Source organism: Leptosomus discolor, chromosome 3, assembly GCF_034619465.1.
Source record: "Leptosomus discolor isolate bLepDis1 chromosome 3, bLepDis1.hap2, whole genome shotgun sequence".
Classification (NCBI taxonomy): Eukaryota; Metazoa; Chordata; class Aves; order Leptosomiformes; family Leptosomidae; genus Leptosomus; species Leptosomus discolor.
In genome coordinates, this window is record NC_141393.1 from 77,485,915 (window position 1) to 77,508,337 (window position 22,423).

General features: G+C 38.1%; 1 protein-coding gene across 1 annotated transcript in view; it reads right to left on the minus strand.

The window, feature by feature from the left end:
- Positions 1–22,423, minus strand: part of LOC104351473 (putative oxidoreductase ZK1290.5) — a 51,365-nt gene that overhangs the window by 9,985 nt on the left and 18,957 nt on the right. The window contains exons 3-4 of the mRNA XM_086463292.1: positions 17,514–17,615; positions 4,279–4,370 (exon numbers count right to left, since the gene is read on the minus strand). Of these exons, the coding sequence (XP_086319418.1) occupies positions 4,279–4,370; positions 17,514–17,615 (194 nt within the window). The remainder of the gene's footprint in view (positions 1–4,278; positions 4,371–17,513; positions 17,616–22,423) is intronic.

Below are 22,423 nucleotides of genomic sequence, written 5' to 3' on the forward strand. Positions count from 1 at the left end.
GTGATGTATTTTTGTGACGGGCTGTCAGCGCTGTTCCCGTGATCTAACTCTTGCGCATTTTGAAGAAAAACACTCTTCTGAACAATTACCTCAACACATGGAATCTGGAAAATTTCTTCTGCCACGAAGAGGACAAATGAACATTTCCTGTTTCTCATCTTTAGTACATGTTGTCTTTTCGGACAACAATAGTCGGGAACAATAGGCTGGCAGTCATTCAAAATGCGCTAAGAAAAAACTGTGCCCCTCGAAGGCTGGGCTGAGTCAGCCTAAAGCTGCTGTGATCTAAATTACTAGGTGGACTCGGAACACGGTTCAAGCAGCAGACACATCCATGTCTTCAACCTTTGATGTTTCTTGACCTTTGAGCAGCCTTTGTATTTCATGTTTATGTGTGGAAGACCAGTGTTTAGGTCAGACAGTCATTCACTTGTTTGCACCTGAGCTGACGAGAAAATATTCTCCTTGCTTTTATGCAGAACTTCGAGGAGGAAAAAAGAAAGAGCAGGCAGGGTGTATTACTCGATTATTACAATAGTAACAAGCAATTTTAGTAGATTTTCATTACACTAAGCGTAACAAATAACATAGCCTAGAAAATATGAAGTAAACAATGAAGTATTTTGGATCAAATGCTGAAAAAACCTGCAGTATCCCTACGGCATCAGGTGACTCATTCAGCACTTACTACTCATACAACTGCAAGCAGAATTTACCTGCTGGTCTAATAAGATTTCTAGGCAGCACAGTTCCAGGTTACACCAGAAATATTTAAAGCAAAACCAGCATGCTCAGATGTCACCTGCCTGCTTCTTCACAAGCGGAACACACAGCAACAGCTGCTTCCCACCTGGGAAGATTATACACTTTGTGCCTTTCCCTGAGATCAAGACGCTCCCAAATTTTGTGAACTGAATTTCAGCACATGCAGTTGTGTGTTGGTAGCAGCAAGTATTTTTCTGCTTAAATGTATTGCTAAAATAATCAAATGCATAAAATCAGCCCTTTTGACTTTATTTTTCTTGTGAAAACTTTCTGGAAGGTTCTAGCAGCACCTGAATGCAAGGGACTAGCATCCTGGGCTAGAAGAGGCACAGGGTGAGTGGCCAGCATGTGCTTCCCCTCAAAATAACAATTCCTACTTCCTGGCTTACCCCACCCTTGCTATTTTAGTCACCAAACTTTTCTCAGGCGAGGGCTGTCCATCAAACAGTGGTAGAGGAAGATCTTGATCTTTTCTGGCACTCTACCCCGAGTGATTTGTGCATAAAACCTGCCATTCCTTTAACAAAACAGTTTGCAGTTCACACCACAGAACTCTTCACAGCTGCTGCTTGGTCAGCCACAGGGCAGCTCTAAGTAAGTGCTGGTTTTTATGACAGTCATAGCGTAAGGGGGAAAAGTTGAGCCTAACAACAGTCATGACACACGGACCTAGAAAGTCCTACCTCAGGTGATGGTATGTATGCAAAAGCCTGACACTCTCCAGTCTGCTGTGGGTTCTTTTCACCCGGTAAAGTTCTCCTGCATCTGGACTCCAGTCAGTTTCTTAATGGGAATGCAGAGTCTCGCAATTATTTCTCTTTATAAAACTGAAATTTAAGTCTAGAAATGTTTTCTCTACAGAGGAGCAGTTCAGGTGAGTTTATAAACAAAGGGGTTGTTTCCTAACACCTCAAAATACTAAAATACATTTCTACCTTGTACAAAGTTACGTAATAGAGCTCACTATTAATGGCAATATTAACAACATTACTAAATCTCTCTGAGGTCATTATACAGTAATTTGCACTTCTATAAAGTAGAAAAAATACTGAAGAGCATTCCTAGACGGAATTCTGAGAGGAACAGTTTATATTTGGTTTCAGTGTATCGCTTTATTAAGTGAAACATATATATTAATTAAATTCTTATAAAATGTAATTTTTTTTCCCCTAGTGAGTGACAGGCATAAGAGCCTTCAAAAAAATTTCAAAGGCTTCCTTGAGCCTAAATCCAAACGTACTACTGCCAAGTCAATTACAAACTCTGGAATACAAACCTGTAACAACTTCATGATGCAGGAATAAAATATTTATCACCATTTTACATGGTGTTTGACTGTATTTTTAACAGTAGATTGTCATTTTAAAAGGTGCTTGCTTACTACTACTAAATACCTTCACAATACTGCATTCTTGGAAACGCAGGCCCTTCCTACTTCTTTAAAAGCCACGATGATACTGTTTTTTCCAGGAACCAAGAGAGGCAGTATGTACAACTTGGTTTGTAGAACTGAAGCATTGCTTACTCCCTAGTTTGCAAAGACTATAAAAGCCTAATAAGGAATCTTCTTTTCCCTGCCTTCCCACTTCCTCCTCTTCACAGAAAAAAAAAACAACCCAAAACTTTCAATTTTAATATCACAAGAACTGTTGGAATTGTACGAACACCCTAAATTCTTTACGCAAATTTAACACAGCTAAGAGAGAAATGATTTTTCTCCACTTGTTTAATATTTAGAGTTTGTATACAATGATTGTTTGCCAATGTTTTGTACTTAGGAACAAGGCCATTGAAGGAATACGCTATTTTAGGCATAAATATAGCACAGATCTTTTGTATTATAAATTCTGGACAGTGAAATAAGAATTCAGTATAACGCTTCCATACCAAATTCAAATTTAGCAATTCATTAGTTATCTGATAATGCTTACGTAATGTCACCATCAGACTCAGCAACTCTGCAATGTTAAGCAAGAAACAGAATAAATACCCTTTTGAGGACAACCTGAACTATGGTTTATAAGATTCCTTAACTCTAAAAAGTCTAAATTAACGCTACAACAAAACTGTTTGAAGTGGAGCAGTTTGCAGTGGCATGGATATTTCATTGTATTTTTATTTTTAATTTGGAACAATGCTCTGCACCACCTTAAAGAAACAACTGACTACAGCAGGGGCACCCTCCCACTTCCCAGTATCACCACCATCTCAACTATTTGTCTCCTCTCTTGGCAGCCACAGAAGAAGAGATGCCGTCAAATAGTATCAAGAAACAACTTTTCTCCATTAGCACTACTGACACAGTAAGACTGGTAACGTTTTGACGTTGTGGGTAAGTGCAAATTTCAAAACAAATCCAAGATTACATTTTTTTTTTCCTTGCAGTGATTTAGTAGGACACCGAAAGGCTATTCTCATTTAACAGACAGTAACAACTTAGGCCAAACTCCAGTAAGCCTTTGAAGATGGCTATTTCTGAAAAGGAGGCACAATTGAACCTTGACAAACTCACCAATTCTTAAACAGCCATCAACAGACATGTTTCAATGGCTTATTTTTAATATTTAAATTTAAATATTTCATATGGTTTTACATTAATTTAACATTACTCATAATTGTCCTTTAGTAACCTTTCGTCTAGTGGACAGCAAAAGTCAGAGATGTCAGGGTCTGACAGTCACATTCTGAGCAACCTTTTTTGTGGCTGTTGATGACATGAAACCACAAACAGCTGCCAGAAATCCTCAGCACCTGTACAAGGGGAAAAGCACACACCTGCACATCACCCATTCCAGTTCCCAGTTCTATGTCAGCATAAGCACACTTTCACTGGCAGGCGGTGGTAGGAACGGGAGCATGAACTCCCGAGCACAGCTGTGGGCAGAAAACTGCAACAAGGGACTAGTTGTCAGTGCCCTGGAAGCCTGCCGGTATGTAGGTGGCCAGTTTTTATCTGCCTAGGGCAGCAAAAAAATTTTGCCAGGGCTCTCACAGCACCTTCCTAAATGGTGAATTTAATGTGATCCTGAAACGTGAATAGGAAATAAGGGGGGGAGCAAGGGAAACAGCACTCTTGCACAGATATGTAATCACCTGAGGCTTGCGGTGTTGCTTAGAGGAATTATATATGGTATTTGAACACAGGCTCTCCAAAACCTTGTTGACTCTGGAGATGCTGAGGGTTCAGCCTCCTTGAATTTTATTTCTGAAGTTTTATCATCAAAAATGGGCACATGGACCATTTGTTTGTGCCTTAAAACCAGCCACAAACAAGTAGCCTGGGAGAAACTGGGAATAAGAAAGGAAGAAGACTTCCCCCCTCCTCCCTGCGTCAGGTCGTCTTCCTGAACGGTTTTCAATACGTATACAGAAATGAAAGAGAAGAAATCGTATGACTAAAGCTAGTTTGGGTGTAGTCTTTCAGGCGTAGGTGTGAGGAGGAGATTGTTAACCAAAAAAAACCCCAAAGTAAAACCCCAAACCCAGATACTTTAAATATATTTATCCACTCACTTGATTAACATGTGGAGTAATCACACAGTCTTCCTTCAGTTGCTCAAGATGACTGATAAGAAAGTTGCTTACACCAATTGATCTACACAGACCTAATGAGAAACAGAACAAAAAAAAAAAGGTTTGGGACAATCCTAGGTATTTGGGAGGAAGATCTGAGAAATATCACTTTCAGGAGACCACATGATTGTATGCATCATTTCTGTATAGCAAAATACTGCAAAGAAACACCAAAAACCAGCACTGAAATCTAGTCTGACAGCATTATCTGAAAGCATGGTTCGTCACAGTCACACTAGGAAATCATTTTATAATCTAAACACACTGGAAACTCCCCAGTGTATAAAAACTCCAGGCTAAATTCTGGGAAAGGCTAATGCCATATAAGCAAAGAACAATTGGACTCCACCAGAATGAAAAGAAGGAAATGGTGTTCCGAGCAGCTTGCCAAAACTAAAGAAAAGTGGAACATTTGCTGAAGACTAATAAGGTGTGAGCAATACAACACAAGGACACGCAGCCCAAATGAACTATGTGGCCCTGCTTGTATTTCTGTTAGATCATTATGAGACGTCACGCAAAACTCCGTATAAAAACTTCAGTTACGCGAGCAGTACCTAACAAGAATGGAGACGCTAAAAAACCGTAGCTGGACTTCTCAGCTCCTGCTGACATGGAAATAAAGTTAAATGGCACACAGGCGACACGAAGGTTATTTTTGTAAATAAGCCTTAAGCAGGCACGCACACGTGTAAGTTACGTGCTGACAGTCCTGAACTCAGACCTCTTCCTTCCAACCTCAGATGCGATAAAGCACAACTCCCAACACTGGCCTGCCACCACACCTCAACCCTGACTCATCTTTGATCCTTTGGTCCTTATTCTGGGCTAAACGCAGTCAATAGGGAAACCAGCCGTCATCAGGCTAGCAGGGGCCTGAGGTGGGCTGTGGATTCTGTGGACTGTGAATCAGTCCCGTTTCTCCGGTATGCGAGCTCTGTCTGATCGACTTGATCTGCATTTCAATCTCGAACTCTGCAGATGGAAAGTCGGTCTCAAGATGTGCAAACACAGAAGTCCAGTCGCTGTTGGTAATCCAGTATTTGGGGCAATTCTATACAACATATATGCATATGCTTATCTATATACATGCACACAAACAGCTATAGCAAAACAGAAAGGAATTAAGCTAAAAGTTATACTGTTATTTTTTCAGAAAAAAAAAGTAAGGCATTGGGCAATTTCAGCCATTTGATGTCAAAGGAATGACTTCTGGACTGAAATTGCCCTCATTCCACAGTTAGATCTTTCTTGAGGTCAGCAGGGAACTATGTGGAGCTGCCTTGATTTGAAGTTGGAATACAGAAACATAAAAAACACTTATTAATGCAGCTGAGACATGAATACATTAAAAGGAAGAATTTCCCTTGTAGCAAAACCTAAAAAAAATGTTGGAAAAAAATGTACTAAGTACTTATTGCTAAAATGCATATGTTTTATGTATATTAAAAAAATAACTCACAAGTAGCCTATAAATTGGCTTATGAAAATATGTGCTATAAGTTTACAAAGTATCTTGGATTTGCCCCTTAGGTTTACCTGGACAAAACAAAGAAATTAAGTTTTTCTAGTCTTCTAGGAAATTCTCTAAATGAAGTTAGTTTATTGCTAATTATTATAAACAGATTGTTAAAACTCTGAAAAAAATCAGTTTTGCATTAGGAAAGCCACTAACCGTATAAATACAGATGATTTGACTGCCATGCTGCTTTCCCATGTTTCAGCAGCACAAGCAGGTAAGATGCACAGCAGCAAAACCTGCGCACAAACTATCCCTTTTTAATGTGGTTTCTTTTATAGAATATAAAAAGGAGAAAAAAGAATCCATTAGCAACTAAAAATGCTAGGCAGCTTCCCTTTACAGAAATTATCATTGTACAACTTAATTAGGTTATACCCTACACTACAGCGATTTGCATAATTCGTATGTAATCTGCCAGAAGGAGCAAAACCTGAGCTTTTGACTTCCACTGACAAACAACCCTGGAGTGTCAACACCAATAAATCATGATGCCAAAGAAGGCAGAAAAACACTCGCAGTTTTAACACAATGGTGAACCAAAATATTATACTCCATTGTTGAAAGCTAAGGAGTTACAAAAAACATGCTGTTACTGCCCTTGAAGAATAAAGCTTTTATTTCAGGCTGAAATAAAACAAAACTCAATCACAGACGTGACAGATGAAACGGCTTATTAAACTTGTCCACTTCCACAGAAAGCTTCCATTTTTTTCCCCGAGAGTACACTTTTAAGATGTTTTGCTTCTAGCATGCTTCTCATATGAGACTTTGAAGTCTGTTCCATAGTCCCACTGCATTCACTGAGAAGTTTTTGTTAGTTTTGTTTCCCATCAAGAAATTTCAATCAGTTATGTTTTGTTTTAAAAGTCATCTGAGTCCTCCTACTAAAATCATTCTTACGGCATTCCTGTGTTTAGAGTGATGTCATACAGAGAAAGCTAAATTCAAAATTGCCAAGAAAGTAAACATCTTCCCAGACAGAGAAACAATAATTAGAATTTCAATGGTTTTGTGGAACCAGCATTGTATATATATATATATTTTTTTAAGGGAATACAATGAAAATACTTCATTTTCATTAACTCACATACTCAGTTTTGGCAAAGTTAGACCCTTCGTTTTAACTTCATTCTCTGTTTTTAGTTACAGTCTAATAATGAAAGTTAAAGTGTTTTGACTTTTGTATTAAATTACAATCTAAAATACAATAAATAAATAAACAATTGCACGGCCTGACTGTATTAAAAATCTTATTTCAAGGCACAGTCAATGCATGGTGGAAACACGAATTCAAAACACTGGAATTTCCTGAAAAATAGAGTCTAAATTTCAAATGAACAATCAATGGATTCTACTCTAGAGCGCTGCTTTCATCTGACTGATGGAAGATTAACACAGTTACTCTGTATTGTCCAAACCTGGGAAAGACTGCCTTAAAGCAGGAGATTGTACAGAGTTATTTCCACATTTACATCTGCTGGATTATTTTGTAAGAACGAAGAATTAGAAAATGATGGAGAAGAAAATGAAGGTCTGGTTAGCTCCTGGGCCTTACCCAACAGACCAACACTTATGACTACGTCTATGAAACAAGACTCATTAAATGATCACACATCAGCAGTAGAAACAAAAAAAATTACATATTAAGGGACTTGCGTAAAAAGGTCCTGACTCATTGCCTTGAAACAACCAGTGTGGGGGGGCACATTCCGTTATATTTCCTCTCTCACAGAGCTCCGACAGAAGTAGGTTCACCAGAGTTTGTGCCACAGGTCTCAAAACCACCAGAATGCTCTTGGAAAGGGGGAGTGGGAAGCGTTTATTTTCAAGTTAATACCTGTTTACTATGCTTAAAAATCCAATTTCAGACAATTCAGGCACAATTCACGCCTTGGCTGTTGTGACAGCAGCTGGTTTTAAAGCCTATACTTCTTTTTAACTTAGTTTAACTAGTCCTGAAGTTCAGGTCTTCCGAGGTAAAAGTTTGCAATGTGCTAGCTGCAACCCCTCTAGAAAGTACAGTTTTAAAATACACATTTATACTGCCTTATTTACAGAGTCACAGAGCTTTGACTCGGGGAGAGAAAGCACCCTCCTTATCTGCTTGAGGAAACCAGTGGTTTGGCCTCTAAGAAGCAGATTTTGACAAAGTGCCAGGTGCAATAAACAAAGAGTTTGCAATTCCCCATTAGCTCCCAAAGCTTATTGAGGCTTTGTCCTGCTCCTTGCGACTCTGCCTTCACAGGCCTGAAGGAAAACTTGGCAGCGATGCTTCTTTTATGCATGCTAAAAATTGACTGACCACAGTGGTGGAACAGAAATTTTCACCCAGCTTTGAAAAACTATTACGAAACTCTGCAAGACACATTGGAAAACATATTGGCAAAATAATGGTTGATTATAATGGGAAAAAAATTAGTACCTTTTCTATCCTACACAAAAAAATCTTGGCCTCCACCACATCAGTAATTTCACCACACTGTATTACTCCCAGCTGCTGTGAAGCAATACATGATGCTGATGGACTGGTTTGCAATGTAATTGCATTATTAAGCTTAAAGCATTTTTTATGGAAACCTAGAGAATGATTGGGTATTTTTTCCTTTACTTAGAATAATACTAAATTATACCACATTTAACGGGCACTGTTAGTCTTACAGCAAAAAAGCATAAATATACTGGCTTGGCACCACAACATTGTTTCAGTACAATAGTGAGCCTTATCTTTCTCTAGCACTACCACAGACTTTTATCAAACTCCTAAATACCCTCTGGAATATTAAATGTACAAAGTTGAGATCAAAAAGGTTTTATAAACGACAAAATTGGATACTGAGTTTGTGGAGCCAGTTTTCCTCCCCCTCCCTGCTGCTCCACATGAGTCAGAGCAAGGGAGAATTCCCACGTCCAGCGAACAGTGCCCATTCTGTTACATCTTCTATTCAGGCCACAGAATAAAAACACAAATGGATCCACTTTTCACAAGAGGTCAACTGCAGTAACTGTATCTTTATTAAAGGAGGTTACACAGGTTGGAAAGGTCCACATTCCCTCCGATACGCATGCTAAGAGCTTCTCTGTGGATAAAACCATACAAGATCTGATTTCAGCACAGCTTGCTAAATCAAAGCTGCAGGCCGAGTGTGCCCCACACGCAGATGGCAAGCCAAAGCCTTGATAAATAATGCAGATGACTCTTAGACAGAACCAGTAAGGAATTAAGTTCTAAATCTATGAAGTAACACTCGTTCTCATTTCACATAAAAAACATAGACACCAAAAGGCTGTGTCCTGTCTAAGACACACAGGAAGACTGTGTCAAAATTGAAAACACAAAAATCATGCTTCCTTTGCCAAAGGATTTCTTTTTATCGTATTCATTATTCATCCATTATTTTTTATCCTATTCACAGTATAAATACTTATTTGCCTTAAAATTACTTTCCTGCTACTACAATTTCATGACCATTACTCTTCTTCCGGATCACCTGTGAATCATGATAAACTGTGAGAACAGGAGAGAAGGCATGAGTACAAGTCAAATTGTCAACTTCTCTGACTGAAAACTCACTGTAATAAACATCCAGTCTACACAACTGGCTAACTAAATAGCATAATACAGCAACACTGGCTTAATATATCCTCTCTCTTTGACCCCGGCTGCTCATTGTCACTTCCATGCAACTCTGTCTTAGTTACGTTGGCGTATTTTTTTTTTCCCTCGAGTTGACATTACTAACCAGATCAGATTACCAAAAATCCACCAAAACGGCTGTTTGTCTGGTTGCTTTCAAAACTGAATCGCTGCCCTCGTACTCTTAGAGATTTTCCCGTCTCTTATGCCAGTTTTAAGCATGTAGAATCATACTGGGAACAGAACACAGGTTTAAAAAAAAGGCTGAAAATACGTTTATTTCTAGAACATTCTGCAGCTGCTCACAAACAGTCGGGCAATCAAAACTGCAAAAGCCACGTGGTACCGCATCAGTCCCGCTATACCTGAAGTCAATATTGCCACGGCACACTACGTTGTGAAAATGTGATCAGAGTTATCAGTGACTCAGCTAACTGCTTAAAGGCATTAGAATATGTGCCCTTAAAACCAGCAGTTTGAAAGTATTATGGAGAGCACATAGATTCCAAATAGTTTGTCCCCCTCATAACTAGGATGGCACAGTTTCCTGAAGTGGGATAACTTCTGGACTTCCCTGTCAGGGGAGATAATGATTCCCAGCTGGTACGAGTAGCAGCAACCTGACGTCAGGAAAGCAATAATGATTTGCAATAGCCAAGAATCTAGGGCTTAAATTCAACATATGCAAAACCGATAAATGATGCCTTTTCCCAAAATCCTGTACCTTATTTATCGAGACAAAAACTTATTTCAGACAAGGACTTTCCTTTGAAATGCATTTCAGCATTGCTTTCTTCCCCAGAGTGCTTGTGTTCACACTGGGACCTCTAGGCACTTCCGTATGGGTACACAAATGCGTACACTTGTTTTAAGCTAAGCAAAAAGATTTACCTAAATTTTTGACAAAAAGGATTCACTTGCTAGTAGGAAAAGCACAAAACTGCAATAAATCATACAACAAAGAAGCCTGAGGGCTTTTTTTTTCCTACATGTAGAATTAGCCATGAAGTCCTTAAAATTAAAAAAGAAAAAAAGAATAAAAAAGGAAAAAGCAAAACATAACAAATTAGGATAGACATTCATGCAAGTTTAGATTTGTTCCCATTTTTACATCTGCACCAAAATGACTTATTCTATGGCAATTTCTTATTCTTAAATAAGATACTGCACATTATGAAGATTTCTTTATGATCTTCAATGTAAATATGTGTAGTCTTTTTCTTTTTTGCATACGTCTTTAATTGCTGTCTTATCTGATCAACAGGGTGTGGTGCAACCAACATCCTCACCAACTGCAACCACCTTCAACCCATGAAAACACATCTCTGAACTGTGTTTCTGATAATAACAAGCCCATAAGACATCTTCATCTTTATAGACAGAATACTACAGCCAATGTGAAAAAGACGTATTGCTAGGAAAGTTAGTTACTTGCTTTTAGTTACTAAAACTTCAGTTCAACTTATGTACACGCATTCACATACGGCTTCTACCAACATGAACACTCTTGAGACAAACGTTTTGTGGAGCTGTAACACAAATGTGTTTGAATTGCCAGCTGTTCATCATTTGACAATATAAGCATAGAGTTAAAGTCATTTTTCAGTAGAATAAAAGCAGAATGTGTCATCTAGGAAAGGATGTGCACAAAATTTAGTCCACCTACACAAAAAACTATTTAGTTTACTGAACCCTCAACTTGTACTTTTAAGAGCTGATAGAGACTTTGTAATAGGGCTTGTAGCAACAGGACAAGGGGTAACAGCTTTAAAGTAGAAGAGGGGAGATTCAGACTAGCTATACGGAAGATATTTTTTACAATGAGGGTGGTGAAACACTGGCACGGGCTGCCCAGGAAGGTGGTACATGCCCCATCCCTGGCAACATTCAAGGTCAGGTTGGATGGGGCTCTGAGCAACCTGACCTAGTTGAAGATGTCCCTGCTCACTGCAGGGGGGTTGGACTAGATGACCTTTAAAGGTCCCTTCCAGTCTAAACTATTCTGTGATTCTGCGTAAACAATTTCTGTTACTTTATGGGACTCTCTTCAAATCATGTTAGTTTAGTAATCTTCATGTATATTAATGAAATAATTGTAATTATTTTGAAGAGCATTTCTCTATGCTTCACAAAATCCTATGTTAACACATTAAGGAGTATCTGTTGTGAGCATGAGTATTTCATGTCAGCATAAACTGCACTGCTTACACTAAAAAGATAAGCAAAAAATTTTACTCTTAGTAAAATGGCACTGAGTCCCAGTGGGATCTGAACCCAGAACAACCGCCACGTTACTACTCTTGCCAGCTTCAGGCAAAAGCTGGCTGGGGGCCCTCATTCTTCCCAGCATTTTTACATGGAGGGACAAGTAATCATGTGCATGTGTGTATGAAAAGCTTGCCAAGATGATGGGCTAGCCACAATGCCAAAATCAAGGTCATTAAAGCCACTGCATATGGAAGGGGTCATTTTGCTAGGAACAGACCAATTACCAGTGAGCATATATAATGACTATTCACGATGTCAAAGCAGCTTGCCACACTGCTTTCATCTGCCAGCAGACAAATGCCTATACAAGAATGTTGCAGCTGTCAAGGGAATATTTGACTCAATGTATGTACCTTGGAATGGGTTCTGTAGGCAGTCTGGCCTCTGTCCTGAGGTACTGGAGAGGATAATTCCACAAAATGACAATGTACGAGACCACAAAAATTCAAACCATAGCCTTGATATTACAAGAATCCTAGTTGATTTCAGCTGTTACAACAGAAAAACCAGTTATTATACACAAATGTCTCACTGACCAAAATTAAGAATTTTTTTTTTTCCTCCCTTTCCCTCAGAACTGTTTATCCCATAGTTCTTTAAAGGAAAACATGTATGCAGGCTGTTGAACAAACACATACATCTAGAATTCTCTGCCTCTCAACACTGCAGTACAGATAACAGGCTTCTTTACTCTGACTATGACCTTAAGACAGATGCACATACAGCGATAGTCGCCCGGCTCCTGTGAAACAGCTCCAAACAAACTGGAGCAGACTAACAAGTCACAGCAGATTAAAAAAATAAAAAAATGCTACACTCTCAGACATAACAGCATCTAAAGAAACTAATTCTTGAAACTGTAAGGTTGTCCTCAGCTAGTAGAAATCCCTTTAACAATAAGATCTCTCCTGCTATGAATAAAGGTTGGTCTATCAGAAGTCTCCCAGTTTTTAGCGCAGGTAGTGCCTTTATCCTACACTGTCAGGTACATACTACGATTCTAAAAACATCAAAGAAAACAATAGTTATCATCTGCCACTCATTTGTTCCTAATTCTCAACATAAAGAAGCTGCAATGACTGAGCAGTGGAAATCACTGCAGCTCCTCAGGAGCTTTTCCATTAGAAAAATCTTCCGATCACTTAGGCTGATGACCAAGACCAGGTGCAGAATTCTGATCCCCAAGCTACCACAAGAGATAGCACAATTCGCCCTGGAAGCAAGGCTGGGCCTAAATGCACGCAAATCCCAGGGTTTAAAGACTTATGGCAGACAACAGAGTAAGATAAATTAGAAATCTCTGCACTGGATCCTTTCTTCACCAGCATGTGAATGTCTCATGAATCAAGCAGTATTATAACTGATTAATATGATGAATAAGTGTTCTGATATACTTCTGTGTGTAATTCTGTGACATCCTGTGATATACTTTCTGCAGTATTTGGGGAAATGTACATACAATTTATAAGCTTTGGTTCATGTTATGGAACGATACAATTGCTATAGGTTTGTATACCACTGTAAGTACGTACATACTTCTGTTGGCCAGGACTGTATGACATTTTTCCCTGGAAAGATATTAAGGGAAACCAGCAAATTTAATGACTGGGCTCTAGCTATACAACTGGAATACTAAAAAAGCAAAGTAAAAGTATAACCTTGCCTTGTTTGTAGGAAGAGAGGACAAAAGGTAAAAATATACAAATTTCAGGTTAAAGAGAGAAAGACGCTGGTAGGACTTTTAATGGACTCCAAGAAACATACTGAAGCATTTAGCCAGGAGAAAATAAAAGATAAGCATGCTTAGCCAAAGGTTTGCCCTTGAGCTACAGATACAGGACCATGTTCCAGACACAACCCAGAGGGACTGAAACGCCTGAAGCGGGTAAAACTTTCAGGGTGTGTGACTTTAACATGGCTAATAGATGTATTATGTCATACTGTTACAGTAAAGGATAACAGTGGCTTCAGAATACCTACGAGTGTTTTTGGGTATGCTCTCTTATCTGTCACCGTCTGTCTCATGAAAAATCTCAAGAGAAATGCCCAGGATTCTGGGAAGTTGTTTTTAACCTGAAGTGAGTTCTTGAGAAAGCTGCTCAGTTGCGTTAGTTGAACAGTGGATTCATGCACAAGGGTGAGAGTGCTAAAATATGAAACCTTTCAAGTGTGTTCCTGAGACCCCAGCCTTGGGGCAGCAACCAGATTCTGTTTAGTTTCCAAAGACATAAAGCACTGGATCCAAGGAGTACAGCCCAAAATTTCAGTATGGTAAATAATCAGCTGGGGATCTCTAACAAATACTATGCAGATTCTGATTTTAAATTGTTCATGTTTCTGGCTCAAATCGTATCAGGGCAAGAGATTCTTTTGAAAAATGGTGACCTCAAATTCCTTTTGATGAAATACAACAACAGTATAGTGGTAAGCCACAGGGCGGATTTTTCAGTGATAGCAAAGGCGCTCTCGTCACCTGAATCTATTATTTTCTATTTATGAGAACATTCTGATGTTACAGCTAAACTCCAAACCTTCATTAAAAGTACATATAGGAAGCACTACTAAGCAGTCAAGGATTAAGAAACAGTTAACTTAAGGATGCCCACACATCTCTGTGAATGCACGTCTACCAGTTTACATACCAATCTCACTGGCACGTGCTGCATTCAAATAACAGTAAACCTGCTATTTCTTCTACACCAGAGGTACTCAGTTTACTAAAACTGGACTCATTGTAATCTGAGGAGTCTTGTTTAACTTTGTATGCAAGTTTTCTGCTCCCTAAAAAATTTATTTTAATCATTTTGACAACTAATTCAGATTTTTTTTTTTTTTTTTAACCTGTCACACAGAGTTTTTATTATCTGGGGGCAGAGTCTCACAAACGAGTACATGCTGACCTGGACAGGGGCACAGACCCACAACCTCTGGTCTCAGTTAGCTGGGTGAGAAGATACTCCACGCCAGAAGCTCTGCAAGTTGTGCTAATGCAGCCCTGTGTCTCAGCTGCTATGTGCTGGCTCTCAGATGAACCTCGTTGAATCTAGCTTTGTAGACATGACAAAAAAAAACCCCAAACAACTCTCTCAAAGCTACAAATGTAGATGCAGTTGGGATTTTTCTTGTGTCAATTTGTGACCATTGTGACCAATGTAAAACTTAAGACAATCTTAAAAAAATCTGCACTAAAGACTTTTGCAGTCTTGGGTACTAACGGTTTATTTACCCTCCTCCTAGGGCAATCAATTATAACAATAAAAAGACTATTAATAATTTACATTATTTTAAAATGTTGCTTGCCCTAGGTAAGTGGAATTTTGCAGAACAAATATTAACCTGGATTTAAACTGAAGTTGAAAGAATGAGATTTTCAAATATCTGCACTCAAACAACCTGTGAATACAGACAAGTGATTAAAGAAAATCTTATTAACTTCAGCCAGACCAAAGACTTATGTCAATATTGAGATCTTTTAACCATCTCCTAAGTCTCTTGCAGATAGATTTGCATTATCAGTCCCACAACAGAAAATGATTTTTTCCCCCATGGAGAACAGTGTTTGTCACCGCACTTTCAGACTCTTCGGTGTGGACACAGGTAGTTGCTAAGCCCACTGGCAAGCTGAACAATGTCAATATTTCCTTTCTGAACTGACTGCAGAAGCACATTATTTGTTTAAATGGTCAATCCTTAAATGTGAAGCTTTTAGTTTCTATTAATGTTTTTTTCCAGAATAAGCATTTCCTAAAAAAAAACCCAAAAAACCAGTAATGGGATTGCAAACAGGAACCAATGACTACCTGAACCAATGCCAGGTTCAGAGAAGACAAAGAACTCAGCTGTTTAGTACAGAATTCACGATTTTCCCCCAATAAATGAAGATTATTTTTTTTTCCTCAAGTAAGGATTTTGACCAAATCCTTTATTCAATTCATACCAAGGCTGACATGTTGCTCACATACCACATAGCAAGTCACATAAAGATATGCAGCAAGTGTTTAATCTTCAGTGGAAAGTCTAGTGGTTAACCATGCAAACAAATTATTTAACATTTTCCTCAGGAAAATGCATTTCCATCTCCAGAGCGGTTAACATTTGTGTATCATTTCAGTAACACATGGTTGTGGTCAGGACATCCAGAGTCTGTATCTCTTAGAGCAAAAATGTGGAGGTTAATGTTCTAAGGCACTTGATTCAACCAGACTAATAAATTTTCCTTCCCCTGTAGATGATCTAACTGACGTAATTTAGACAACCGGAGCTGGAAAACTTATGCTCAGCTAAATGAATCATGAGTCTACCAAATGCTTAAATTCAGAAAGAGACCGAGGGTAACAACATGCAAATTGACAAAACTGTTGAAGAATTGCAATTGCAAGAAAAATAAATATAACACAGGAAGTCTGTAAAGAGGTATCACGCATAGGAATAAAAAATAAAAGTAATTTTTCCTCTGCCTATGAGTCCAGCGATGGTATTTCCAGTGTCTTACTGGAAGACCACTAAAGAGCTCACAGTCTTTCCCATTAGGAAGATACAGAGAGAAAGAGAGTTGTGTAAGACAGGAAAGATGACAACACACTTGCAAAACCAGAATAAAACTAATAGGACAGGAATAATAATAGAAGGTGAAAATACAAGCTGTTTGCAGCAAATTAGGATGGCATACCTAGGCACAAATGACATGGGCTAACTTTAATACTCATCCGAAAAAAACTTCTCAATGGAAAGATGAAGCACTTTGTCGAATAACGCATCTTTAGACTTAAAAGTCATTGATGCTTTGAAATATTAGGTTGGTGTAGTGTTTCTTTAAAAGCGGAATGTTGTAATCCCTTACACGGCAGAAAACACTTTTTGCAACTTCCTTTATGCTTAATATAAAAGCAAGAACAAAAGATGCATCGCAGATAATTTACTTCTGCGTTTCCAGAGGCAGACCAAAAGTAACTGAAGGGCTGAAGCGTAAGAGAACAGGTTTACTCACTGCTCTGATAAAACTGGCAGCGGCACACAGCTTGTAGTTGCCATTGTCCAACTCTCCCGCTACAACCACTATTTCAGTAACTTGGGGTTAGTGTCCAACTCTCCCGCTACAACCACTATTTCAGTAACTTGGGGTTAGTGGATAGACTACTTAATCCAAGAAGTCTTCTCCTTGTCTGTGGAACGCCTCTGAAGCTGTAAAAAGGGTGGTCCACATTGCCCAAGAACTTCATGACAGGATCTTCTCTTACAACACAATTTCTAATAAAGCTGCACACTTCAGGAGCAAAATCCTCTTCTTAAATCTACACGATAAATTTTGATGGGGGCAGTCTGCTCTTCCTATTGCTATGAACGTAAACTGAAGTTTGAAGTTTGCACCACCAATTAAATTGACAGTTATATCAGAAGTTGAGAGAGTAGCTGCCTCCTTTGAATTTTTTTTTTCCCAAAAGTCAGTACCAAAGAATCTGCAGTTAATTATTTGTTCCTCATCCAGCCATTTTGTAACGAACTCCATCATTAACCACACGGGCAGAATTTGGTAATGTTTTATTTATACACAACACAAAGCTCTCATTTAACTTACCCAATGCTAATGCTGCAATTTCAAAAGAGATTCACACAACTTGCACACTCAAACCCCACTGAAATAGGAGCATCCAGTTCACATTGAGTACCTGAACAGCTCTCACTATGAATTCCCCAAATCCCCAAACGAACTATAACTCCTTCTGCTGAGACTGGTTTTCATTGTTACATCACCTTTCTCATACAGCTCTTCCATCGCTCTCCAGGTTTCAGCTCGGACCTCGCGATTGCTTTTACCCGGAACATGCGCCTCAGGCCAGTGAATTAAATAAAGATCTAAAAAAGAAACAGAATCAGATTACACATTAAAGTGTCCAAAAAAAAAAAAAAAAAAAAAAAAATCAAACCATGTGAAACAGCGTTATTCACCCATAACGGTCCCTAACACATTATCACCAACATAGCACCATTACTACTCCGTGATCATTACTGTGTACTTCCATTTAGTTTTAAACCACAAAATCTACAACATTTCATTAACAAGTAAAGGTAGCAGAGGTTGCACATGTGCCACAGGCTTAGGTCACTGTAATTGGAATTTCATGGTCACACATGCACTTAATAAACTTTCAACACATAACAAGCCCCATTTAAACCAAAGGGATTTTGGTCACTGGAATCAAGACTGGACTACTGCTACAAGTCTTCAAGTTTATGGAAGATAAATATGTTTGGCAGTTCTATGGATATTTTCTACAGCCTCAGCAGTGGGTTGAGTTTTTTCCTTTCTAAAGAATGCTTCCATTTATGAGTTTCTGTTGAAAAATTAAAGCATATTCTTCCATGCAGTGTTTTTGCTCTGATTCTGTGGCAGCACTTGTGATATTTTTTAAAGCATTTTTAAAAATATTATTTTAATGGAACAAAACTATGCTTTACTACATTTCATGAAATGTCAGCACAATTTCAAACACAATTAAGATTTACTGCTGATGAAATGATCCAAGCAGCTACTGAAACTGGCTGTCTCAGGAAAGCAATTTTTTGTGTGTTGTCTCCATGCAAGAAAAGACTATCCTTCCACTGAAAAAGGAAGCATTTCCAACATAAATTAAAAATGAGAAATTTACATCTATGGGACTCATGAGTTCCGAAGCAGATTACCTAAATTTCAAAAATGATAGGATCTGTAATTTCTTTACACGTTTGTAGACACTGCTAGACATTCTGAAGGAGAAACTTAGGAGATACTTTGAAAACAATTAAATTTCTACTTAAATTCTAGCTGCAGATTAAATAGGTAAATGCAGGCATCCCAGTGAAAGAGGTGTTGGTCTTTGCCACAGACATTAGTCTGACACAAAACAGGAAAAGGAAATAAATGCATGACCGAGATGTGCATCATTGACTGTGCTTTATAATATTCCTTTTTTGGTAGTTCAAAGATAGAGTTAAGAAATAAAAAAATAGACTCGTTTACAATGAGCAGAGGTTTTTGTTCTTTGAATGCATCACACCGTTCATTTACAGCATGTCTTTCTGAAAACACAGATCCCCTCTCATAATTTTTTTTGTTCACATTTAAGGATTGCACTAACGATTACTATACCACTGGGCTGGTTATTAGCTTTCTACCTCTATAAACACAAATTAAATCTCTATTTAAAAGGGAAAAGTAACATGAAATTCACAGTAATACACCAGTTCCCATTTGGGTACATCCCCAACACTGTTAAAGAGTGTATTTTGCTTACACTAAGAATCTAATTAGAACAGTACAGAATTTTGTACAGTAAGATACATTACAGATGTATCAAGGAAAAAAAAAAATTTTGGGTGTATCACAAAAATCATGAGCTAAATGTGCACTTTCTGATATCAGTAACCCATCAGTCTTTTAAACACAATCGCTCAGACGAGGAAATATCACTCATAAATCCAGATGCTGAAAATCATTATGTCCGTCACATTTAAAGAGAAAGTTGCTGATTCTCTGCCCTTATATACCTAAATCTACCCACAATTTAGAAAAGAGTAAAAAACCACATGCAGTCTTGTTCACCACTGATCTGCAAATTACTTCTCTAATTGCTCTGAAGAAAGAAGTGGTATTTATTAAGAACAAATACAAACATATGGTATTGGTATAAATAACAATTTCCATGACATTTAAGTGAAAACTAATATTGGGATATTCATTACAGCATTTGGTAGGGTTATGTTCAAAGCTCAGGACTACTCTAGTTCTGTTGTCAATAAAGTCTCTTAAAATTGCCACTGATTTATATCAGATGCAATCCCAAGGACTAGCATTAGGAATTGCTAATATCAAGCATTCATTTTTGATCCAAAATCATATATGCCACGGCGGTATTTACTGCATAGAGACTGCCATGTTTTAATTTAATCTTTTGTGCTTGGATAAAGCAAATGTCATATAGAAGTAGGCATAAATTTACCTCACGTAAAAATGGATTAATTATGTATCCTTAATTGCTGCTTATTATGTCCTCCAAATCAGACTAATAAGAACTGCTTAACTACACAGAAACATGTCATATAGCATCAACAAAGAAATAATCATCTCCTTCAGCAGAATTTAATGAAAAGCTACTTTTCCAAAAGCCTGAATATTCAGTTAGACATCACAGCTTGCAAACCTTCACAGAAAGAGCTACATCATGGATTTCCACATACAAAGATGCTTTGTACTCAGCCCAAGAAACTGAAGCACTCTCAGAAGAATGACTTTTAACAGATTTGATAACGGAAAGATCTCTGGCCTTGGGTATTTAAAAAAATGCAATACATCACCCTTCTCTGTATTAGTGCCCAAGGCCTCTTCAGTGCAAACATCATTAGCTGTTGGTCCTTTATTTTAGAAAGGTGTTATCAGGTACATGATATCCATGTATTCCTAGTATGTTTATTTTAATTTAGGCTTTTTGTTGAATTAAAAATTACTTCACAGTTCGAAATATACACATTTAGGGCTAGAAAGTATCTGTTGGATCACACAGTGCAGTCCTCCTGACTGCAAGAACAGTTTGTGAAAGATGTGGGGCACAGGTACCTTATCTCCCAGATAAGGAGCAGAATGGTCTTTCTGGCAGTCATGCACAAACCACCCCAGCACAGCTAGAAGCAGAAGGAATACAGTGTACCCTGCAATGAGCAATGGAGCTGCCACTCAAGTTAGATAAACTAAGCATAGTTCATTTTAAGTTAGGATCTGCTTACTTCTGCTGCATCTGTTAGAAAACATTCCGTAATACCTGTAGGCCAATAAAACCAGTAAGAACCTCATAAACCAAGGTTTACGATTTCATCTTCATTTGTACACACATTCACACCTACATACTTTCCTTTACTTAAAATACTGCCCCTCCTGGGGGATTACAAGAACACAAACACTCTTATTTTCATTTTGGAGGCAAGAAATTAGTTTTACATTATTTATCAAAATAGCTTAAGGTTCTAGTAATCAAAAAACGTGTAACTTTACCACCAGAGGTTTTTAAGAACAGACTACATTTTTACTTGTTGAGAATGATGGGGTTGTACCTTGTAGTGTGGGATAGATTAATCAATACTTTGAGATGCCTCTGACCGTATTTTTTTCAAAAATAATCTTAACTCAAAACAAAACAACCCCAATGACTCACAGTATCAGGATGCACTTGAGAAAGAAGACAAAAGCTTCCAAACATTCACGATCAAATTTTGCATTTACCAACTTTTTAAAGCATCCTTTACAGACATTCAAGCTGTAGTGCTGTAGCGGTAAGCAATGGCCTGAACTTCAAATGTCAAAATACAGCGCTACAGGAAAACTAAAATTAACATGTGAACTACTTTCACACAGACATTTAGAGTGGCTTATTACTTCTTAGTGGTTGCAGCACCTACAATCAACACAGCTAAGAGTGTTACTTAAGATTAACTCAAAAGCACAGAGACATTTTACACATTTAAAAGCCAACAGCACGTTATCATGGAAATAAAAGTTTGCAATTCTACTCAAATTCCAAATACTGTATTAAAAAAAAAAAAAGGTCAAAATTCACTAAAACAAACCTAGTTTTGAAGAACAAGCCCTGGCTCATATCAAACCTAAAAGCAAAAGTATATTTTTTTAATGTTTTGCACAGTTATCTTAATGCAATGATTGCATTTCCCCTGCTTTTCTCAATCGTCACTGCACTTCGTATGTACATAACGGATTTTTCTCTCTCACCCAATTTTTTTTGGTGGTGTTTTTTATTCTATTGGAACAAGGATCAATGTGAAGCAACCTCCAAAATGTTCTGAATTAAGAGACAATCTGAACTGGGTGTATTATCATAATTCACGTGACTCATGTTACACTGAATATGCAGACAGAACCTTTGTCCGACTCCGGTTGGGGATTTGCGATAGGTTAGATTTGCCTGAACGTGATAGACTCGGAACAGTCAAAAGGAAAATAAAATGGTTTATGAATTCGGTAACCCACAAATCACATTCAAGAAGCAGTTACTTTGGAGGTTTGATCCAAATCCCACGGAATGTATTCTGCTACTGCCAAACCTGTAAGATTTACTGCCATTTCATACTGGTTTACTGTGACTGCTAGTTGAGGACCGCATTTAGAAAATGCAAGGAGCAGAATATCTGTTACAACCACTGGCCACAAATGACAGAAATTTCCAGCTTCTCATGGATATATAATCTACTGATTCAAATAAAAATCCTGGAACACTGCTCTCCTAATACCACTTGCCTGAAAAGCGTTTATCGAAAAGGTTTCATAACAGTATTTTACATGGAACACTTTCTCTTAAAAAGCTGCAACTGCTTTCAACAGTTTCTCTGTTTCAGCAGCTGGCATTCTATATATTGCTAACGCACAGATTTATCAATTCCTGTTAGATTATCTCCCAAGTCTCTAATTCAGTCTGCATGGATGGACTGCATAGCCCACAGGGATCCTCAAGAAAATGAACAGGATCGTCCTCGGAAGAAAGAGCTTAACTGCACATCTAACTGCCAGGGCTGCTACAGCTTTTTCTGTTTGCAGTCTTGTGAATGCCTAACTTTCCCTCCAACATAAAGGTCTAACATAGAATCATAGAATAGAATCACAGAATGGTTTGGGTTGGAAG